Source organism: Pan troglodytes, chromosome 11, assembly GCF_028858775.2.
Source record: "Pan troglodytes isolate AG18354 chromosome 11, NHGRI_mPanTro3-v2.0_pri, whole genome shotgun sequence".
NCBI lineage: Eukaryota > Metazoa > Chordata > Mammalia > Primates > Hominidae > Pan > Pan troglodytes.
The window spans coordinates 24,955,291-24,978,932 of record NC_072409.2 but is presented as its reverse complement, the minus strand read 5'-3'; the positions used below and the strand labels follow the sequence as shown (position 1 = coordinate 24,978,932).

Sequence of the window (23,642 nt, the reverse complement as noted above, 5' to 3'; positions counted from 1 at the left end):
CTTGATAGTGTTCATTGAATCCCAAACTTTTTTTGGGGATGGGGTCTTGTTTTGTTGCCCAGGCTGGAGTTCAGTGGCATGATCATGGCTCCTCTTTGACCATGCAGCCTCAACCTCCTGTGCTTAAGCGATCCTCCCACTTCAGCCTCCTGAGTAGCTGGTACTACAGACGTGCACCACCATGCCTGGCTAATTTTTCTTATGTAAAAAAAATTTTTGTAGAGATGAGGTTTCCCTATGTTGCCCAAGCTAGTCTTGAACTCATGGACTCAAGCGATCTCCTGCCTTGGCCTCCCAAAGTGCTGGGATTATAGGCATGAACCACTGTGTCCAGCCAGAACCCCAAACATTTTTAATTTTGATGAAGTTCAATTTACTTTATCTTTTGTTACTTGTACTTTGTGTTATATCTCAGAATTCGCTGCCAAATCTAAGGTTCTGTCAGTTACCAAGAGATTTACCTGTATGTTTTCTTCTAAGAGTTTTATAGTTTTGGCTCTTATATTTAGGTCTTTGATCCACTTTGAGTTAATTTTTGTGTATGGTATGAGGTAAGAGTTCAACTTCATTGTTTTGTGTGGCTATCCAGTTGTCCCAGTACCATTTGTTGAAAATACCATTATTTCTCTATTGGATGATCTTGGTACCTTTACTGAAAATCAATTGTCCATAAACCCACAGCTTATTTCTAGGCTTTCAATTCTATTCCATTGATCTATCTGCCTATTATCATTCCAGTATCATACTGTCTTGATTACTGTTGCTTTGTAGTACATTTTGAAATCAGGTTGTGTAAATCCTCCGATTTTGTTCTTCTCTTTCAAGATCATTTTGGCTGTCCTGGGTCCCTTGAATTTCCATATGAATTTTAGGCATAATATTTTATATAGAAAATAAAAAAACTCAAGTTCACAAAAATGTTGGATAGATAGTTTTAAAATATCATCTTGAAGGGATACCAACTTATTAGTTTGACTGATGAAGCGAATTATTAATTTACCTGGGGTCTCTGAACCAAATTTTAACTTGCTTGGGATCTCTAGTCACCTGGATATGGTGAGTGGTCAGGAGAGAGAACAGGTTGCCTTTTCTGCAGGGTATCTGGGTCTGGAGATGGTGGGCAAGCTGGACATGTTCTGAGGTCTGCAGGTGGCTGTGGACATTGGGTGACAAAATGCACCTCTCTTTAGAAATGCCAGCCCCCTGTGAACCTACAAAATGAAAGCTGTCAGGAGCAGCTCTAAATGTAGGCTTGAGAGGACTGCCTGGAGTCACTGATTTGCCATAGGGAAGTTGGGAAGATGGGGTTCTGGAGGCAGAGTAGACTTAGGAGTGTCATTGATTTGCTCAGCATTTTTTTTTTTTTTTTTTTGCCTCATGTTTGTTGTGTTGGTACAATGTTAGCTGGGGCCTGTTTCGCTCCTTTCTCTGCCTCCCTTTAGAAGCCATGGAGATAAATAATTCATTTTCTGTAGTGAGAGTGAAGCTTGGGAACAGATGTCAGCCAGCTGCGTGGTGTGTTGGGTAGTGCACGGTCAGGCCCTGAACTGGAGGCCTTCAATGTGTCCCTGCCAGCTGCCCCTGGCTGGCACGTGTTTCCAGTCCCGCTGCTCTGAGCCTGGGAGATTCCCTGGCATGGTTGGGGAAACCTATCCAACTGTTTCTCAGGAGCTCATCATTTGCTGGTCATACTCCTCAGCATTTATTGGCTTTTCTGTCATTCAGAGTCCAACTGCTCGGGAGCTTTCAGAAATTCCTCAAAGTTTCTGGCCCATAAATAGCCCTTTGTCCTCTTTTCCCATTCTGCTTTGTGTGTTCTTCTTAAACATTTAAAAAAGTTTGAAATATTATACAGACAGACAGAAAAGTATCCCCCCAATAATGTGCAATCCAGTGACTTATCACAAAAAAATACCTTTGTAACTTTCACCAGAGTCAAAAATTGAACATTTCTAGTATTTAGAAGACTCATGTTGATAATGCAGTTTTTTTCTTTATCATTTACTTCAAAATATTTTCTAATTTTCATTGTCATTTCTTTTTCAATCCTTGGGTTAGTTAGAAATATATTTCTAAATTTCTAAATATTGGGGATTTTCTGGTAATATTTTTATATTTACTTTGCATTTTAGTCAGAGAATATACTCTCCATCCTTTTAATTCCTTGAAATTAATCAAAATTTACTTGATGCCTCAGCATACAGTTGTTTTTTTTTTTTTTTGGTCGTTGTTGTTGTGAGACTGAGTCTCACTCTGTCACCAGGCTGGAGTGCAGTGGCGCAATGTAAACTCACTGCAGCCTCCCCTTCCTGGATTCAAGCAATTCTCCTGGCTCAGTCTCCCATGTAGCTGGGATTACAGGCACCCACCACCATGCCTGGCTAATTTTTGTATTTTTAGTAGAGATGGGGTTTTACCATGTTGGCCAAACTGGTCTCGAACTCCTGACCTCAGGTGATCCACCTGCCTTGGCCTCCCAAAGAGAGTCAATTTTTATAAATGTTCTTTGTGTACTTGAAAAGGATTCTGCAGCAGTTGGGTGCAGTGTTCTTTGTGTATGTCAAGTTTAGGTCAAGTTTGCTCTTTATATTGTTCAAATATTCTGTATCCTTGTTGATTTTTCCTGTTTTCTCTGTCAGTTACTAAGAGAGGTGTATTAGAATTCCCACTGTGATTGTAAATTTGTCTATTTCCCATTGCAGTTCTGTCAGTTTTTCCTTTACATATGTTGAAGCTATGTTAACAACATACAGATTTAGAATTATTATCTTTCTGGTGAGCTGAAATTTTTATTATGAAGTCTATTATTGTTATGAAGTCTTCTTTATTTCTAGTAGGTATAAAGTCTAATTTTCCTGATATTAACATAGCTACCCATGCTTCTTTCAGTTAATATTTGCCTGACATATCTTTTTCCATCCTTTTTCTTTCAACCTTTTTGGATCTACATTGTAGGTGTGCTGTGTCTGCTGCAAAGAACAGGCACATGGCTGGGAGTGGTGAGTGGCCCATGCTTATAATCCCAGCACTTTGGGAGGCCAAGGCAGGAGAATCACTCAAGCCCAGAAGTTCGAGACCAGCGTGGGCAACATAGTGAGAGATCATCTCTACAAAAAATAAAAAAATTAGCTGGGCATGATGGTGTGCACCTGTGGTCCTAGCTACTTGGGAGGCTGAGGAAGGAGGATCACTTGAGCCTAGGAGGTCAAGACTACAGTGAGCTGTGATTGTGATACTGTACCCTAGCCTGGGTGTCAGAGTGAGACCCTGACTCAAAACAAACAAACAACAAACAAACAGTATAGGCAGAGAGTTGTTGTTATTATTATTATTTTCTTCTCAATGCAGACCTAGGATGATATTTTCCTTCAAAAAATCTTTGTTTGTTTGTCAGGTGCCTAGGGTCACTGGGTTAGTCTTAATTCAGTGTTGGGACTGAGAGTACTTGAAATCGAGCTGTAGTCCCTGGAGTAGCTGTGTCTGATTACAGTTCACTCTATTCCTATGGAGCAACCCTTCAGGGTCCCTATGCAAAAGGTGGGGCTCAGAAGAACCCTGCTTCTTGGTGGGCCCTGGTCCCTAGTTCCTATTCCTCTAGCCCTGAGAAGCAGGCAGAAACTCACTCAGCCTCTTGATCTCTCAATCAGCCCTCTGGAATTTGAAAACACCCCAGGAGAAAATTAGCCCAGAAAAACACTAGGTTTCCTTCTAGAGTCCTCCATTCCCCTAGATCCTGCCTGGTAGCTCCTCTCTCTCTTGTTGTTTATCTAAGAAGATGCTTTAACATATTTTGTTTAGCATTTCTAGTTTTCCTCAGTGGATCTGTCATCCCAGAAATGGAAGTCCCCTACATATATTTTCTAGCTTTTTTGAGTTGGTTTTTGTTTTTTTTCCCTCCCTTTCTGCCTCTCTCCCTCCTTTTCTCCTCCCTCCCTGCCTCTTCCGTCCCTTCCTCCCCTCCCCGCTCCCTCTCTCCATCCCTCCTTTCTTTCTCCCTGCCTGCCTGCCTACCTGCAGTTGTCCGAGCAGGCATTACTGGGGCTGGAGGGTCCCTTTCCAAGATGGCTCATTCACATGGCTCTCAGCAGGAGGCCTCAGTTCCTTGCTACCTGTAATTAGGAGGCTTCTGTTTCTCATCGCATGGACCTCTTCGTAGGATTGCTTGAGCTTCCTTATTATGTGGCAGCTGGCTTCCTTCTAGGCAAGTGACACAAAAATGAAAGCAAGAAAGAACTCCCATAAAAAGATGAGTAACCCAGCTCAAAAATGGGTAAAGGATTTGAATAGACATTTTTTTCCAAAGAAAAATGGCTAACAGCATGTGAAAAAATACTCAATGTCATTAGTTATCAGGGAAATGCAAATCAAAACCACAATGAGATACTATCATACTAGAATGACTATAATAAAAAAAGAGCCAATAACAGGTGTTGAAGAAGTTGAGGGGAAATTGGAACCCTTGTACACTGCCGGCCGGAATGTCAAATGGTGCAACCACTTTGGAAAAGTTTGGCGGTTCCTCAAACAATTAAATGTAGAGTTTCCATTTGACCCAGCAATTCCACTCTTAGGTATAAATCCAAGAGGAATGAAAACACATGCTCACACAAACATATGTACACACACACATGTTCATAACGGCATTATTCATAGTAGCCAAAAAGTCGAAATAACCTGAAATATCCATCACCAGATGAGTGGATAAACAAAATGTGGTATATCCATACAATGGAATATTATTTGGCCACAAAGGGACTAAAATACTGATACGTGCTACAATATGGGTGAACCTTGAAAACATTATGCTAAGTGAAAGAAGTCAATCACAAAAGACCATGCGTTGTGTGATTCTATTTACATAAGTATCCAGAATAGGCAAGTCCTTAGAGACAGAAAGCAGATTAGTGGTTGACAAGGGCTGAGGGGAGAAGGGAATAGGGTGTGACTGCGAAAGAGTATGGGATTTCTTTTAGGGGAGGATGAAAATGTTCTAAAATTAGATAGAGGTGATTGATTACAGAATCCTGTGAATATACTAAAAGAAAATTACATGCTTTAAATTGGTGAAGTGTGGCCGTGCACGGTGGCTCAATCCCAGCACTTTGGGAGGCTGAGGCGGGTGGATCATCTAAGGTCAGGAGTTCGAGAGCAGCCTGGCCAACATGGTGAAACTCTGTCTCTACTAAAAATACAAAAAATTAGCCAGGTGTGGGTGGTGCATGCCTGTAATCCCAGCTACTCAGGAGGCTGAGACAGGAGAATAATTTGAACCTGGGAGGCAGAGGTTGCAGTGAGTTGAGATCATGTCATTGCACTCCAGCCTGGGCGACAGAGTGAGACTCCATCTCAATAATAAACAAAACCGATGAAATGTGCGATATGTTAATTATATCCCAATACAGCTGTTAAAAAAGAAGGAACTAATAATACCTTTAATATCCTAATGTTGAAAGTCATCCACTGTCATTTCTACCACATTCTATTTGTTAGAAGCAAGTCACTAAGTCCAGCCCATGTCTGAAGGGAGGAACTAGGCTTCACCTCTCGAAAGGAAGAGTATCAAAGACTTTGTGGACAAATTTTAAACCCATCATAGGTATAGAGAGGCTAACAGTGGGGGCCCTGGACTGCCTAAATGCAAACCCCAGCTCTGCCACTTACTGGCTGTGTGATTTGGACAACCTGTTTTAGCTATTTTCTTTTTTTTGAGTTGGGGTCTCACTCCGTTGCCCAGGCTGGAGTGCAGTGGTGTGATCATGGCTCACTACAGCCTCAACCTCCTGGGCTCCAGTGATCCTCCCACCTCAGCCTCCTGAGTAGCTGGGACTACAGGTACACACCACCACGTCCGGCTAATTTTAAAAAAACGTTTTTGGAGAGACAGAGTCTTGCTATGTTGCCTAGACTGGTCTCAAACTCCTGGCCTCAAGTGATCATCCTGCCTCAGCCTCCCAAAGTGTTGGGATTACAGGTGTGAGCCACCATGCCCAGCCAACCTGTTTACCTCTTAATAATCTTCAGCTTCCTTGCCTGTAAATTGGGATAAAAGTAGTAACCATTTCACGGAGTTATCGTGAGGAGTAAAAGAAATAAAAAGCTTATAGTAAAGTGCTGAGTACCTAGTAAACATCTAAGAAACATTGACTATGTTCTCTCCATGTGTGTGCCTAGCCTGGTAGTTCACTATGGCCCTGAACTCTGGGTTGAGATGTGTGTGAATCCTGTAGGATGTTTGGATCTGAGCCCCACAGGACTGCTAGTGGTGTTATGGTCCAGCCAAGATTAGATGCTGACTGCAGTAGATTCAGGAGTTTTATTTTACCAGCTTGCCCAGGACGGACCTAGAATCCCTTGTGAGTGATCCATGGGAATCTAAATTATCAAGAGACCTGAATGCTAATTTATTAGTTTATGCTGAAAAATAGAATTTCTGAGTAGACTAGAAGACTTATGCTGGCCAGAGCAATCTCTTTCTGTAAGGAAAAAGAGCTTGGGAAACTACATTAATATCAGCTTTCACAGGAAGCAGAGAGGCCAGGGGATTGAACTGACCCATCACAATTTTTATGCCAGCGCTGTGTGTCCTATGTCCTCACCTTCGCAAACCAGGGCCACTTTTTTGAATGGAACTCAAGGTTCTCCTTCTTTTAACACAGTAGCCATGGGAAATTCTCCTGGGTTATGTCCATAGAGCTGTGTGGCTGCCTGTTTCCCAGCGCCACTGCAGCCTACCATTTCTCCCTTAGATCAAGCAGGCAGTGAAATTGGTAAACACATGCTTAACCGTTTCTGAGCCTGGATCAGGGCTGGGGTGTGGATGAGGCAGCTGAAGACCACAGAGAGAGGGCGTGCCTGGCATCTGGCTGGGCGCCCTCCCTCCTGCGAGGAAGACTTGAGTACAGACGTGTCCTCATAAATGGAGGGGAAATCTGTGGATGTTAGCGGCTGGCTAGGCTCCATGTAGACCCAACTGCCTTCATATGTTTGTCTGGATATCATCACCCTTCCTGTAGCTTTTAACATGTGACAGTTCTTAAATGGGCAGCGGCTTCTGGGGTGAATTGGATTTTAGGATGCCTGCTGCTTCATGCTAGCCAGGCAAGTCCATCACAGATGTATTCTCTGCACATCTCAGGGTGGCATGGGCTCCCACTGGGACACATTCCGGCTGATCCCTGAGTCTAGCAAAGGTGTGCAGTCCCCATCTACTTCCTTTATTTTCTGAGTATGTCTCTTTCTGACTGTGGCCTGTGGGTTAGAGTTCATCTGTGGTTCTCTACTGAGTATTGTCTGCCAGACTGAATTTCTTTGGCTGGTGTCCACATCCATTTAAAAGTGCCCAGTAAGTCTGAGCCCTTCAAGTCCTGTGCCCAGCAGAATTTGGGTTTGTTGCCTTTTCCAGGCTTTCTGAAGCTCATTCCCATCCAGTATTTTTCCTGCCATATGGGGCCCTGTCTATTCTCCCTTTGGCTCTGGGCCCTGGTACACACTTGCAGCCTCTCTGGGCATCCATCACCACCACCTTTTGCACATAGTGTTGGTGCCCAACTGCGATCTCATGGGAACAGGGGACATGCCCTGTCCAAAGGCCCTGCCCAACCTCGATGAGGATGACCTCAAGCCCTTTAGCCTGACTGCTCCCTGAGTCTAGGGAGGAATGGGGAGTGTTGAAAAACACAGAGGTGTAGGAGCAAGAATATTATTGGGAAAAGTTTTAGGTTTTTGTTTTTTGAGACAGGGTCTGGCTCTATCATCCAGGCTGGAGTACAGTCGTGCAATCATAGCTCACTACAACTTCAACCTCTTGGGCTCAAGGAATCCTCCTGCCTCAACCTCCCAAGTAGCTGAGACTACAGGCACGCACCACGGTGCCTGGCTATTTTTTTAATTAATTTTTTGTAGAGAAGGGCTCTTGCTGTATTGTCCAGGTTGGTGTCAAACTCCTGGACTCAAGCAATCCTCCCACCTCAGCCTCCCAAAGTGCTGGAATTACAGGCATGAGCCACCACACCCCACAAAGACAAGTTTTTAAAGGAACAAGCAAATTTCAGAACAATACATAGGGTATGTATCTGTGGAGGGAGGTTGGGTAGGGGGGTGTTCTGAAAGGATGCCAAATTAGCTGGTGCCTTGGTGAGCTGAAGACTCCAGGGATTCAGCCCTACTTCCCCTTCACCTGGAGGTTTCTTTCTCTAGATTGGAGACATTTCTAGGAGGCTGCCCTCTATTTTTTTTCGTTTTCTTTTTTTTCCTTTGAGACAGGTCTCACGCTGTTCCCCAAGGTCCAGGCTGGGGTTGCAGTGGTGTCATCATGGTTCACTGCGGGCTCAACCTCCTGGATTCAAGTGGTCCTCCCACCTCAGCCTCCCAAGCAGCTGGGACTATAGGATGTGCCACTATGCCCAGCTAACCTCTTGGTTTCTTGAGAAAAGCTGTGGCACCTGGTGCTGTCCCCGATGGTTCTCTCTACCTCTGAATCTGAAGGTTGTGTTGGCAAACGCAGTGGTCACAGTAGAGGAGGTGCATGCTAGAGGGCTGTGGGTGTTCCAGAAGACTGTGCACAGGAAAGAGTGCTGGAGTGGGGGTAGAGTTCTAATCTCCAGCTCTGGATTCTCTGGGCCCAGAGCAAATCACCTTCCATCTCAGGCATGACCGTTCTGGCTACAAAATGAGGAGACTGGACAAGATGACTTCAGGGGCCTGTGTGTCAGACATTTGGTGGAGTAGCATGATGGGGGGAAGGAGGGGACAGGCATGGCCGAGGGAGGGATCTTGTGAACTGGGGCAGGTGTGTCCTGGCCTGGGGAGCCTGGAGTCTGGTCTGCTGGGTTTGGTTTCTCTGCTGTAACAGGGTACAGGGCACCCTGGCCTTCCTGAGAAGCCCCTGGCTGGCAGGGCCTGGAACGGGAGCGGTGCAGTGTGGTGCAAACTCATCTCAATCCCGAGTCAGCCTTTGCCCCTGGGCCTTTGTCAGCCTCCAGCTTCTCACTTGGCCTTGCCCAAGTCCCTGTCCTAGCCACTGGGCTGTGAGCCCTGTGAGGGCAGGCACCTGCCCAGCCTCGTGCAGATGCCCAGCAAATATTTGCTAAATGGAATTAGTGACCATTTGTGTCTGGAGATTTCCTGATCCTGACTTCTGGGCAAAGGGCCACTGTTAGTTAGGTGATAGGTGTTGTGGAGCACAGGGGTTCCTGTGGCTTTCGGATCCAAGCATGTTTGTGCCAGAGCTGGCTTTGCACAGGTAGTAGTTTCAGAAAAAATGTTTCATGTTAAACATAGGTGTCTTTGAGTTGGTGAAATTCAACCCATGACTGCGGGCTTCGTTTGCCTGTTTCCAAACCTCTCTCTCTCCCACCCCACACTAGATTGGGCACAGTTTTCATAGGTTTCTCAGCTCTAGGGAGCCACAATGAAGTAATTGCTCAGACTTTGAGATAATGATACCGTCAATTCTCCCGGCGCCTTTCATCCAAGGAGTCCTCCTCACCTGCCAGCATTATCTGATCACAGCTTGGAGAGTGCCATAACCCCTGTTATTAGCTCTCCTCACATCCATGGCCACTGTGGTCCTGAAAGAAGAGGGCAGTTAGGGCTGGAACTGAAACAGGATTCCTGGGCTTCTGAGATCTGGGTCCTGGACAGGAGAACAGCAGATATTTCTGATGGATGATGGGCTGGACCAGGGTTTGCAGGAGCCTGAATTGCTTGGGACTGAAGCTTAACCACCAGAAGTATGAGGGTCAAGTGATGTCTGGGTCACAGTGATTGGTGGACTTATGCAGAGTTAGGAGACATGAAGGGTTCTCCAAACCTGTTCTCTAACCAGAAACAAAGCAAAGCCCCAGCCGCCAGCCTAGTTTCAAGAGGCATGTCCAGAGCTGGCCAGAGGGGATGATGAGGGGATGTCTCACTGTGCTGTGAGGGATTGTGGAAGGACTTTGGAGTTCAGGTCTAGAGGAAAGAGCCCAGAGAATGCAGAACTAGATCCGGGCAATGAAAGTTACCGAGAGGCCACTGTTGGCTTAGTATAAGATGCAGCATTGAACAATCAGAGCTCTTTCAAAAGGGAAAGGGCTCCCACCGCAGGAAGCAAGCTCCCCATTGCTACAGGTGACTGGGCAGAGGGAGGGCACAGCTAGCTAGGGTTGTCACAGATGGAGCCATGCCTGGGCTTTCTGGTAGACGGCCCTGCCCTGCTTTCTGATGTCTCCAGTGCCTGTCCATGGGGTGGACTGAGTTCAGCAGCTTTTTGAGGTCCCAGGGAAAGTCTACTGGACTGAGAGAAACATTTTCGATGTCACCGAGGAAGAGGAGTGTGACCCTCTCTCTCTTCTCTGTCTTGGCTGGAGGCCATTGGGTGTCTGTGAGGATGACCTGAAGTTTTGTCCTGTTTTTTCTTTTTTTAAAAAATTTAAACAAAAATGGGAAAAGCCAGGGGATAAACCTCACCCGGCCACTCATTCTTGTCCTGCCTTCCAGCCCCGTCCTTCTGTTCTCTTTACGTGTCCCCTCCCTCCCTGTTCTCCTCCCTTCCTCCCTGCTCTTTCTCTTCCTCCCCTCCTTTCTCCTGCCTCTTTCCTTCTTCCTTTGTTTCCTCTTTCCTTTCTTTTTAATTATAGAAGTGCTATAGTTCGTGGATATATTTGAATTATTAAAACAACAATTGTGATAGATTGAAATTCCTCTTGACTACCCTCCTCCAATTCCTAGTCTGTTCTCTAGCAGGGATCACTGTTTTTAATTTGGCATCCTTTCAGAACCCTCCCTCCCCCGCCAGATACATACCCTATGTATTGTTCTGAAATTTGCTTGTTCCTTTAAAAACTTGTCTTTGTGGGGCGTGGTGGCTCATACCTGTAATCCCAGAACTTTGGGAGGCTGAGGTGGGAGGATCACTTGAGCCCAGGAGTTTGAGACCAAGCTGGATAACACAGCAAGACCCCTTCTGTACAAAAAATTAATTGAAAAATAGCCGGGCACCGTGGTTCGTGCCTGTAGTCTCAGCTGCTTGGGAGGTTGAGGCAGAAGGATTGCTTGAGCCCAGGAGGTTGAAGCTGTAGTGAGCTATGATTGCACGACTGCACTCCAGCCTGGATGATAGAGCCAGACCCTGTCTCAAAAACAAAACAAAACAAAACAAAAACCTAAAACTTTTCTCAATAATATTCCCCTGCCAGGTTGTATGGAGCTCCTCCATTCTTTATAACAGCTCATACTATTCCATATACAGCTATAGATGGTTTACTTCACTATTTCTATATTGATGAACATTTCAGGTATTTCCAGTTTTTCCTTAAACAATGCTGTAGTGCCAGCTTTTGTGTGCACGTGCTTGTGTTTGTCTATGACAGTGACCTGGAATGAAGACTTTTAGGTGGAAGAATATGCACATTTAAATTTCAGTAGATCTTGGCAGAAATTACCCTCCATTTTCACTCCTTCCAACAGAGAATGACAGTACTTGTTCTCCTACACCTTTACCAACATTTGACAACGAGCCAGCAGTGAGATTTCCCAGCATCCACCTGGCTGCCTGTACAGTAGTGAGCTCCCCATCACCAGAGGGGCACAAGCAAGGCTAGAGAACCACTGCTGGAGGCATTCGAAAGGGACTCCCGATGTGGTGGGCGGGGCTGAACCCTGTGGCTTCTGAGGTCCCTGCCAGCCAGAGACTTGTGTGAGTCTTTGAATGGCTTCACATGAACAAAAGAGCATTTCTGTCACCTTTCCTCCAGTTTTTTCCACCACACCCACCAGGGAGCTGAGGCAAGGTTGTTTCTGTTGCTGTTTCCTTAGGTCAGCTGAGGCTGTCCATTGATGCCCAGGACCGGGTTCTGCTGCTTCACAGTGAGTACGGCTTTGTGCAGGCTCACCAAGGAAGGGGCGGGCCACTCAGCTTCCTGCCTGGGGCTGGGGTTGGGGGATGGTGGCACCATGGGCCAAGGCTTCTTTTCTCATCCTTGTATAAAGGATGTGTCCATTGATAAAAGCCAGTATTCACCTGGGGCTCTTTCTATAGAGCAGCCCTGGTCCTGCCTTGGATGTGTCTGGAGTCCACATGGTAGACCTTTCTCATTGACAGGCTACAGCTGCCCCTGGGTACCTCAACTTCCTTCTTGGCCCCAGCAGAGCAGGGCCACAGAAGAGTTTTCCTATCTTCCCTCCCTTCTTTATTCCATCCTTTCTTCTTTTCTCTATTTTTCTCATTCATTCATTTATTCATTGGTTGACAGGCAGCATAGTATCATGGTTAAGATCATAGTCTTTGGAGCCAGACCACTATAATTTGAACCCTGGCTCTGATACTTGTTGAGTGGCCTTGAACAAGCTCCGTTTTCTCATCTGTCAAGTAGTGGTGGTAATACTGTGTATCTTACAGGTTGCTACAAAGATTAAGTGAGTTACTGTTAGTAAAGTGCTTAGAACAGTGCTGAACTTGTAGTCAATCCTGTGTAAGTTTTTGTTAGATAAAATAGAAAACTGGCTGGGCACGGTGACTCATGCCTGTAAACCCAGCACTTTGGGAGGCTGAGGCGGGCAGATCACGAGGTCAGGAGTTCAAGACCAGCCTGGCCAACATACTGAAACCCCGTCTCTACCAAAAATACAAAAAAAATTACCTGGGTGTGGTGGCAGATGCCTATAATCCCAGCTACTTGGGAGGCTGGGGTAGGAGAATTGCTAGAACCCAGGAGGTGGAGGTTGCAGTGAGCCAAGATCATGCCATTGCACTCCAGCCCAGGCGACAGTACGAGACTCCGTCTCAAAAAAAAAAAAAAAAAAAAAAGAAAACCATACATTCCAAAAATAGCGATTGAGCATTAGCTCTGTGCTAGGGGCTGGGAACACCAAGGAGAAGCACCCACCCCTGTCTAGATGGTGTTGATGGGATGCCAGGGAAGACTTGGCAGAGGGGGTGATGCCCACACGGTATCCTGAAGGAGGAATGGGCCTGAGCCAGGCAAAGAGGAGCAGGGAGGGTGTGGCTAGCACTTCATGCACAGGGCTAGCAAGTGCAAAGGCCTGGGGGTCAGAGAGAGCAGGATGCATTTGAAGAGCTGTCTAGCATGGCTGGAGCACAGCACAGGAAGAGTTCATACTCCACCTGTTTGTCTGTCCATGTGTCCATCCTTCCATCCGGCACATGAATAGTTACATGAGTTGCTGTCATGGCCCCCACTGCCAGGACTCTTCTGTTTAGCCCAGAAGTCCCTGTCTATCTCTCCAGCCTCCCTGGTTCTTGCCGCTGAAGGTACCCTCCACCTCCAGCTCTATCCAGTTACGTGCACTCCCTTGAATACATCTTGCTTGCTCCTGCCTCTGTGCCTTTGCACCTGCTGTTCACTGTGCCTGGAATAACCTTTCTTTTGTTTTGAACCCCTTTTGAAAAATAACTCTCCACCTGCTCTGATTTTGCAAGAAATATGTCTGCCTTCATCATCATTAAGACTCAGGAAGGAAGGCTCATTTTGCCTTATTATTTCCCCCTCCAGGAATCATCCCCCCGACCCACCTGTCTGGGCTGGGTTTATTGCTTTCTCCTTTGTGTCTTTGTCACAGCCCTGACTATACTGTGCCACCTGTGTCTGGCCTCTCTGCCAGACTGAGAATGCAATGAGGGCAGGGACTGGGTCTGGTTCATTGTCACTGCTGGCCAGAGAGACCCAGGAGGTCACCAGACCTGGGTCCTGCCCTCAAGAACCACGCCCTTGAGGGAAGTGATGCACACAGGAACAGTAACCAGGATACTGGGCAGAGTAGACTAGTAGGCGCCTGGGTCCTCTGGTCATGGCCATGGGGGCCCCAACGTGAAGTTCCCAAGGAGCAGCAGAGGGGTGTTCTCTGCCTGCCAGGGCCTGACTGCAGCTGTGCAAACAGTTTTTGCAAAATGCATCTTGGCCTCCACCACTCCATTTGTCCTGCACAGTTTGCTTTGGCTTCACCCCAGTCTCAGGCCCTTCATCCCTTCCCACCGGTCCCCACTCCTTCCATTGGTTTCCCAGGCCTTGCACCTCAGACTACTGGGAGCACTGTCTGAGCCAAACCCTAGGGCTCAATGAAAACCAGACGTAAGGCTGGGTGCATTGGCTCACGCCTGTAATCCCAGCACTTTGGGAGGCTGAGGCGGGCCGATCACCTGAGGTCGGGAGTTCGAGACCAGCCTGACTAACATGGAGAAACCTTCTCTCTACGAAAGATACAAAATTAGCCGCGTGTGGTGGCGCAAGCCTGTAATCCCCGCTACTTGGCAGGCTGAGGCAGGAGAATCACTTGAACTCGGGAGGTGGAGGTTGCAGTGAGCCGAGATCGTGCCATTGCACTCCAGCCTAGGCAACAAGTGCGAAACTCCATCTCAAAAAAAAAAAAAAAAAAAAAAAACAAGAAACAAACAAACAAAAAAATCCAGACGTAAAAGAAAATAGAACTGAGGCTCAGGTTCTATCAGGTCTATTGTCTTCTTTCTATAGACCTCAGGCAAATGGTGCTGCCTACTCTCGTGACCACACTGCACCCACCCCACACCTCTCCCCTTGCCTTTATTTATTATTATTTTTCTTTAGCAAACATTTTTTGAGCAATTACTTATTTGCCAGGCACTCCTCTGAGCACTTCAGGCACATTACCTCATTTAATTGGAACAACTACCATGTGAAGTGCATGTTATTATCACTAAACCATTAAAAATGGCAAATTCTGTCCCATGCAAAGCAACTCACTCTAGCTTATATGGTGAGTAAGCGGTGCAGCTGGGATTCATGCCTGGGTCCGTCCACCCCTGAGGCCCCAGCTTGTGACTCCTGTGCTGTGCTGTCCGCCAGCCACAGCACGGCTCACGGCACACGGTGAGTGCCACAGCATGGCTCATGGCACACGGTGAGTGGCCCCTTCATTCCTAGAAGGCAGTCTTGTGTGGTAGAGCACTGAGCCGGGAGTCAAGAGACATGGGTTCCAAATCCAGCGGTCATTCCCATTGTTCTGTGATTGTGGGCAAGTTTCTTACTATCTTGGGCTCCCCTCGAAGCCTCATTTTCCCCATTACATGAAGGGTTAGATTCTATAAACTGTAGTTCTCTTCCAGCTGTAAGATTCAGGGAATTGAATGTACCTCGTAATGCATTGGTGAGGGTGCTGCCAGAGCGTGGAAGATGGTGGGAATGGCCTAGACCAGAGCAGGTTCATAGCCAATGGTGGTTATGCAAATTAAGGGCCTAGTAGCAGGGGCCATAGCCCTGCTACTCACAGATACGCTTTTCTTTTCAGGTCTCTTTATTCGTGTGGGTGGATATGTCTATGTGTGTCTCTCTTTCTCGCTGTGTGTGTGTGTATGTTTCCATTCATCCACCCCAATGTCTGAATTCTCTTTTAGTTATAGAAGGTAAAGGCCTGATCAGCAAACAGCCTGGCACCTGTGATCCATATGTGAAGGTATGTGGTGGGGCCGGAGATGGAGAGTGGGATATTGAGGGGCCATGTTACTGGGCTCAGTCCCAAGGTCCCGGCACACCTGTGGGGCTGGTGACCTTTGAGGAGGCAGTTGCCATCTCACTCATCTTCTCAATAGGCATTTATTGGGCCCAGTGCTGGGACAAACCCATTCCCTTAGCTCGGCTGGGTCCCTGGGGCTTCCTGCAACAGCCAAAATCTTAAGGGCAATCTTGGTCATCTATATAGGTGGGCAGTGAGTATGTGGATGGCTGAAATCCACAGGTAATCCTAAGACCTCTTGTGAAAAGCACCGTTTTCACCCACTTTCCCCCCAAACTAGGGGCAGGATGGCCAGATTTGGGCAGTAGAGTGGAGGGAGTGTCTCTGAGGGCTGGAAGATCCTTCTGGGTTGGGCTTTTGCTGTAAAGACAGGGTCCTTATAGGGGTGGGGCTCTACTTTCAGTGAGAGCCAAAGGCCAGGAGCTTCCTAAAGTGTGGCAGCTGGGGTTCCAGGTGCTGGCCCTCAGCATTCTTCCTGAAGCCTTCAGGCTGATCAGAGGCCCCTGCTGGCAAGGAATTTATCAGGAGCAGGGCTAGAACAGCCCTGGGTTGAGAACATGGATTTGGGGCCTTGGCAGGAGGCTGACCTGGAACCTTTGTGAAGGGAGCACTCAGCAGCTGCTGGGACCTTAGAAGAGAGGAGTCCTTTCGCTTCTGGGGAAACCACTCTGCTTGGGGGAAGAGCAGAGATGATAAAGTTGTACCCCAGCTCTGGCTGGGCCGTGGCTGTCTTTTTGGTACCACCCACCATGAGGCCCTGTCCTGGCATCTGCCTCCAATGTCTCTTGCCCTGGGCTCCTTGTTCCCTTGCAGCATCTGACAGGGGACTCTATTCTGTCCTCTGCAGAGGCTGACTTGAAGGACCCTGGGAAGCCTTTAACTTGGAGATGTGCAGAGTCAGCTGCTGGGCTTAGGTGGGCCATGAGATCCGCTAATCATGCTTCCTTTTTTCCAATTCAAGATTTCTTTGATCCCTGAAGATAATAGACTACGCCACCAGAAGACGCAGACCGTTCCAGACTGCAGAGACCCGGCTTTCCACGAGCACTTCTTCTTGTAAGAGTCTGGTGCAGCTGGGCCCTAGAAAGGAGAGGGAAGGAGTGTTTATCTGGAAACAGCTCTGTTTGCCAAATCTAGAACTAGATCTATGCAAAAAAAAAAAAAAAAAAAAAAAAACAAAACCAAAACAAAAAAAACCAGTGCCTTCTAAAGGATGTCTTTGTTTTCTCACTCACTTGTGTCCTTGCATCCCTGGCACCAGGCCCAGCAGCGAGGTCCACAGTGATAAGGTATCACTTGGCTAGCTCTCATAACTAAAATGCCCAGCCTGGGGCTGGCAGCCCATAAAAAGTGTAGGCAATTTCCCACTGTGCCTTGGGCCAAGCTTTCTCCTTTAGCCGAAGGAATTTTCCAAGCTGAAGGATGTTTTGCCTCCCTGCCCCCCTTTTTACTTCAACTTTCTAACCTCTCTGAGCCTTGGCTTCCTTATTTGTAAAATGGGGCTAATAATAGTAGCAACCTCAGAGAGCTGTGGGGTATAAATGGGACAGTATAACATAACACAGGGTACCAGCTATTATTGTTATTATTTCTTTCCCCAATCTCTGAACTCTGGGGCCAGTGGGAAGGTAATGGACATTTTGTATTTTCCTGTTAGTGAAAATTAATATTTTGGTTTTTTTCTTACTACATAAAGTAGTTTTGGTTATGATAGGAAAATAGAAAATATAGATGAGTAAAAAGAAGAAAATAGAAAACACCTATAGCCCTCCTACTCACAGATACGCCCTACTGTATTTCTTTTCAGACATTTTAAGGTCCTTTTCAGACCTTTTCAGACCTTTTAATGTGTATGTTTGCATGTGGGTGTGTATGTTTGCATGTGTGTGTGTATATGTCTGTGTGTGTATGTTTACAAAAATGGAATTTTTTTTTTTTTGAGATGGAGTCTTGCTCTGTCACCCAGGCTGGAGTGCAGTGGCACAATCTCGGCTCACTGTAAGCTCCGCCTCCCGGGTTCACACCATTCTCCTGCCTCAGCCTCTGGAGTAGCTGGGACTACAGGCGCCTGCCCCCATGCCTGGCTAATTTTTTTTGTATTTTTAGTAGAGACGGGGTTTCACCGTGTTAGCCAGGATGGTCTCGATCTCCTGACCTCATGATCCGCCCACCTCTGTCTCCCAAAGTGCTGGGATTACAGGCATGAGCCACTGTGCCCGGCCCGAAAATGGAATTATTTTATAATAGCATGTTGTAACCTCCTTTTTGTCCTTAACAACATAATATAAACTGTTTTATGCATGGAGGTAGTCATCTCTTACTTTATTTGTAATATAGTTTATTTAACCAGCTATTGACGTTACTTCCACATTTTTGGAATTATGACTGACTCTATGAGTCAGCTATGGCCTGGAGCTCAGCCCTTACTAACACTCTGATGGTCTGATTGATTTCGCAGTCCTGTCCAAGAGGAGGATGATCAGAAGCGTCTCTTGGTTACTGTGTGGAACAGGGCCAGCCAGTCCAGGTGAGGAGAGCTGCTGAGCTGGAGGGGGACTCTGCTCTGGGCTAGTGGGTGACAGCCAGGTGGCCAGCATACACCAGGGGTTCGATTAGTGCTTTCTGGATAAATGAGTGATAGTGGCAATACTAAATTGCAGAGGCTGCCCCTCCTTGAGTCTCCATCATTCCAGGTGTTACCAAGGACTGTGTTATCAATGAGCGTTTTCTGAGCACTCGGTATCAAACAAGGCACTGTGCTGGTCACTGGGGATGCCGACCAGCCTACACATGGATTTTATTCTCAAGGTGTCCACTGTTCACGTGGGGACACCAGGCACTGCATGGAGAGAAATTACAATAACAACATGTACGTGCTCAGTTCTACAGGACTCTAAGCACCTTGAAAAACAGGACTATTTCTTTTTTAGTCATCACGGTACCTAGTGCCTGGCATATAGATGTTTATTAGATATTGGCTGCATGAAGAAAAGAATGACATGAGTAATAAAGGCCATCAGTATGGGAAGAGGGAGAGTTCACTGTGGTCTGAGATGATCAAGGAAGGCTTCATGGAAAAAGTGGAATTTTGAACTTGGGCACAGATGAAGAATAAGACAACTAAAGAAGAAGGTTGGAAATGGCATTCCAGGCAGGGCAAAGCATGAGCAAAGGCAAGGAGGCAGAAATACTCACTGTAAGCTCAGGCTGCCATGATGAGGCCAGGTAAGGGAGTATAGAAGTTTTGTGTAGGAGAATCCAAACAGGCTGATCTTGCAGGTAGTGCAGGACACAGGAGGGCTGAAGTGGCCATTAGTGACGGCAGTTAGAGTGGAGCAGGGGAGGAGTGCGGGGCAGGTGAGCATGAGAATTGGCTGTTGAGTGACAGCAATGGACTGCCATGGCCCACTGTTAGCGGCAGTGGCTCATTTGGCTGGTGCAGCCTAAGGAATCTGGGATACCCCATGGTCAGTATCATTTGCGGAGCAATCACATCACTGAATGGTGACTGAAAAGGGGCTTCCGTGAATGAAAATCAGCTCAAGTCACCAGCTGAGACCTGGAAAACATTTTTGGGTTCAATGCTCTTTAGTACTCTAAATGTTATTAGCTAATATGTTTTTTAAAATCAGGGTGTATTTAACGTACAAAACGAAGGATTTCTCTTTTAATAAAGTATCCACTTTTCATCATAGGGTAGTATAGTATAATAAACCTCATTCATTCATTCATCCAGCTGCCATTTCCTGGGTATCACTGTGGCAACAACATGCTGGGGATGCATGCATAGGGTCAAAGACTTTCCTATCGGATCACCGATAGAGACTTGGAGCTGAGAGTGAGGAGGGGGATGTCATGTTAATAACAATAGCAATCGCTGACTGGGTGCTGACCTGGAGCCAGGGGTTAACAGTGCATTGTCTCTTTTAATTCTTACAACAGCTCTAAGAAGAGTGTGGTTTTGTCCTAAGTTTCCAGAAGAGGAAACTAAAGTTTAGAGAGGTTAGGAATTTGCCTAAGGTCATACAGCCAGTTAACAATAGAGCCGGGATGGAATCCAGGTGGTTGGACCCCAGGGTCTTTCCTCTCAACACTGTACTGACTCATGGGTGGACAGGTGAAAGGACAGAAGAAAGAGCCAGTAAAGTAGAGAGGGAAGGGCAGGGCAAGAGTGGAGTGAGGAGGGATCTGCAAACTCATTGATGTTGCTGGAAGGTTAAGTACAAAGTAGGGACTGGCTAAAGATTAGCTGAAGAGGTTGGTATAAGCCAAGTCAGATGATTCTGTAGATTCTCTTTGGAGTATGGGGTTTCTCCTAAGGGCCGGTGGTTCTCGATCCTGGATATACATCAGAATTCCTTGGGATGCTTGTCAGGAACCTAGATTCTTAGGTGCCGCGTCAGATTAATTACATCCAACTCTTCATGGGCAGGGCTGAGAAATCTGCATTTAAACATGTTTGCAGGGTGAACCTCCTGCAGCCACTTTGGTGTTTGGGAATGTCTGGCCATTGGGAGATACTGAAGTGTGCCAAGCCAGGGAATGATGGATGCACATTCTAGATCTATCACTTTGGTAGGTCTTTGGAAGGTTGAGGTGAGAGAGAGGCTTTGGGGCTAGGGAGGGGAAAACAGACTCAGGCCATATTTAGGAGATTAAATCAGTAGTGCTTAGTGGTGATTTGGCTGTGAGAGCAGTGTGAGAAGTCAAGGGTAACTCCTGGGCAGCTGGTGGTGTCTCCACCTAAGACAGAGTTACTGGAGGTGGAGGTGAGTCAGCTTGGGATATGGTGAGATGCAGGTGCTTGGAGGGGAGCCAGGTCAGAGCTGTGAAGGAGGGCTCACCTTTGCCTACCTGGAACTTGGAAGACAGAGATATGGGAGCCATGGGCAGGAAGGCAGTGGGTGAAATTCTGAGCAAGTGAGATTGTCAAGGAAGGTCATCGAATGCTAAGGACCAAGGGTCCGCTCCCTGTCTTTGAAGGGACAGGCCAATGAAGGGAAGGTCCTGAAGGAGACAGCAGAGTGTCAGAGAGGCATATGGACACCCAGCAAGCCCTTTGGGTGGAGGCAGACACCAAACTGCTGGAGAAGGAGTCAGTCATGCCCTTCATGGCTTTTGGAAAAGAAAATGAGGCCAGGGAAAGTGAGTCAGTGTCATGGGGCAGTGTCTCCACGTGTTGCCTATTTTGGGAAAGTGAGATGCCTTATTAAACAAACTACAGCCAAACTCACGGTCACAGTCCCAGCCCGAAGCTCAAGAGGATCAGGGCCTTGGGAGCAGAGGGCCCTGTGAAGCTGTGAGCAGCACGCAGGCTGGCCTGGCCTCCTTGCGCTCTCCTTTTCCTCTCTCCTTTATCGATCCATTTCGGAGCGAGAAGGCCTCTGAGCTGGAGGAGGCAGACAGAGTGATTGCAGGAAACTTCGGCTCTGCTGAATGCTCTCAAATCAAATTGTGCCTCTCTGAAGGATGGACATTCAACTTATCAACATGAAAGACAATTGTGGAAGGAAGGAAACAAACATTTATGGAATTCTTCTCTGTGCCAAGCACTTTACATACATTATCTCATTTTATTCTCATCATGATCCTGAGAGGTAGGACTTATTATTGCCCCTCTCTTCAGAGAAGAGGAAACTGAGGCTTATGAAAGCCGAGGCACTTGCTTGAGGTTATGTAACAGCTCATATTTATCAAGCACTTACTGTGTGTGGACATTAAGCACATGGCACTCATTCTCCAATTTAACCCTCACAACAACATAAGAGGTAGGTATTATTATTTTTGCTCTTTTATAGGTGAGGAAACAGGCACAGAGGCATTACATAACTTGCCTAAGGTAACACAGATAGGGTGCCGTGAAAACAAGATGTAAATGCAGGCAAGCTGACGCCAAGTCCAGGTTCTCGCAGCTACATTACGGTACACTTGACCATCTCACATGGATGATAAATGACTCCAAAGCATACTCTTTCTGTGTCAGTATGCTTGCTCCTCAGGACTCAGGGTGCTTCTCTTTGCATTTATAGTGTAGTTTCATTGATTGATTGAGACAGGATCTCACTCTGTCACCCAGGCTAGAGTGCAGTGGTGTGATTAGAGCTTACTGCAGCCTTGAACTCCTGGGCTCAAATGACCCTCCAGCCTCAGCCTCCTGAGTAGCTGGGACTACAGGTACATGCCACCACACCCAGCTACTTAATTTTTTTTTTTTTTTTTTTTTTGTAGAGACGATGCCTTGCTATGTTGCCCAGGCTGGTCTCCAACTCCTGGCTGCAAGTGCTCCTTCTGCCTCAGCCTCCTAAAGTGCTAGGATTACAGACATGAGCTACCGCAGAATTTATAATGGAGTTTTATATAAATTATTCAGCCAAATGTGTGGTGGTCACATTTTGAAACTGATAGGAGATAACAGGAAAGCATCTGTTTCACTAATTCTCACGATCCTTCCAGGGACGGCTGTGAACTTGTGTTAGAGAAACAAGATGATCTACAAAGAAGTTCTGGGGAAGGGCCAGATGATTTCAGTTCATCATGGTGATCACAGTGGGAACTGAGGAGAACCAGGCCTCAGCACAGTAGATTTTGGCTTAGCTTTGACTAGCTGTATGACCATGGGTCAGTCCCTTCCCTGCGCTGAGCCTCAATTTCCTTGTCTGTAAAATGCAGTGATCACTAATGTTTCTTTCAGCTTCAAGTTTCTGGGAGTTTTTTATAGGCACTTTCAAATGCATGCAGAGGTAGAAAGTATCATATAATAAACCCTCATATACTCATAGCGGAGTTTCATCAATTATCAATATATGGCCAATCTTATTTCATTTACACCCCATCCACTTTCCCCTTCTCCAGTGAATTATTTTAAAGCAAATCCCAGACATCTCATCTCATCGGTATATATTTCTAAAAGATGGCTTTAAAAAATAATCATGATGACATTATCACACTTAAAAATTAATAGTAATTCCTCAATATGCCATTGAATATGGAACTCAGCTTTAAAAATTCTGTTTGATAATATGGCAAAAGACAAATTGAAGCTTCCAGTATTAATCAGAACTTGTGGCCAGGGAACAGACTTGGAGAGAATTATAATGTTATGTACTAAGGTAAAAAATGCATATATGTATTATATTTATACCTCCAAAGATTATGTTCAATATATAATATATTATTATAAATTATATAATATATAAAATATAATATATTATATTTTATATTGGTATATATAATTATATATAACTTAATTATAATTATATTGGTATATATAATTATATATATAACTTAATTATAATTATATATCAGCGTATATAATTATATATAACCTAATTATAATTATATATCAGTATATGTAATTATATATAACCTAATTATAATTATATATCAGTATATATAATTATATATAACCTAATTATAATTATATATCGGTATATATAATTATATATAACTTAATTATTATATATCGGTATATATAATTATATGTAACTTAATTATTATATATTGGCATATATAATTATATATATAACTTAATTATAATTATATATTGGTATATATAATTATACATAACTTAATTATAATTATATATGAGCATATAGAAATTACATATAATAATATATAATTCTTTATATATTATATATATTCTTTATATATTATTATATATTAATTATATGTAAAGAACATTATTTATACATGTAATTAAAGAACATTATATATATGTAATTAAAGGACATTATATATATGTAATTAAAGGACATAATCTTTTTTTAAAGTAATTTTTTTTTCTTTTTTTTTGAGATGGAGTTTCACTCTTGTGCATAATCTCAGCTCACTGCAAACTCTGTCTCCCAGGTTCTAGCGATTCTCTGGCCTCAGCCTCCCAAGTAGCTGGCACTACAGGCGCATGCCACCATGCCCAGCTGATTTTTGTATTTTTAGTAGAGATGGGGTTTCACCATGTTGGCCAGGCTGGTCTCCATCTCCTGACCTCAGGTGATCCACCCACCTTGGCCTCCCAAAGTGCTGGCATTACAGCCATGAGCCACCGTGCCCAGGCAAGGACATAATCTTTTTTTTTTGAGATGAAGTCTCTCTCTGTTACCCAGGCTGGAGTGGAATGGCACGATCTCACCTCACTGAAACCTCCACCTCCTGGATTC

General features: G+C 45.5%; 1 protein-coding gene across 8 annotated transcripts in view; it reads left to right on the top strand.

The window, feature by feature from the left end:
- Positions 1-23,642, top strand: part of RGS3 (regulator of G protein signaling 3) — a 135,258-nt gene that overhangs the window by 5,655 nt on the left and 105,961 nt on the right. For all 8 annotated transcript variants that reach the window (XM_063787573.1, XM_009457121.5, XM_063787576.1 and 5 more), the window contains exons 2-5: positions 11,797-11,847; positions 15,368-15,426; positions 16,448-16,542; positions 17,945-18,013. In XM_063787573.1, coding sequence (XP_063643643.1) covers positions 11,797-11,847; positions 15,368-15,426; positions 16,448-16,542; positions 17,945-18,013 — 274 coding nt within the window. The remainder of the gene's footprint in view (positions 1-11,796; positions 11,848-15,367; positions 15,427-16,447; positions 16,543-17,944; positions 18,014-23,642) is intronic.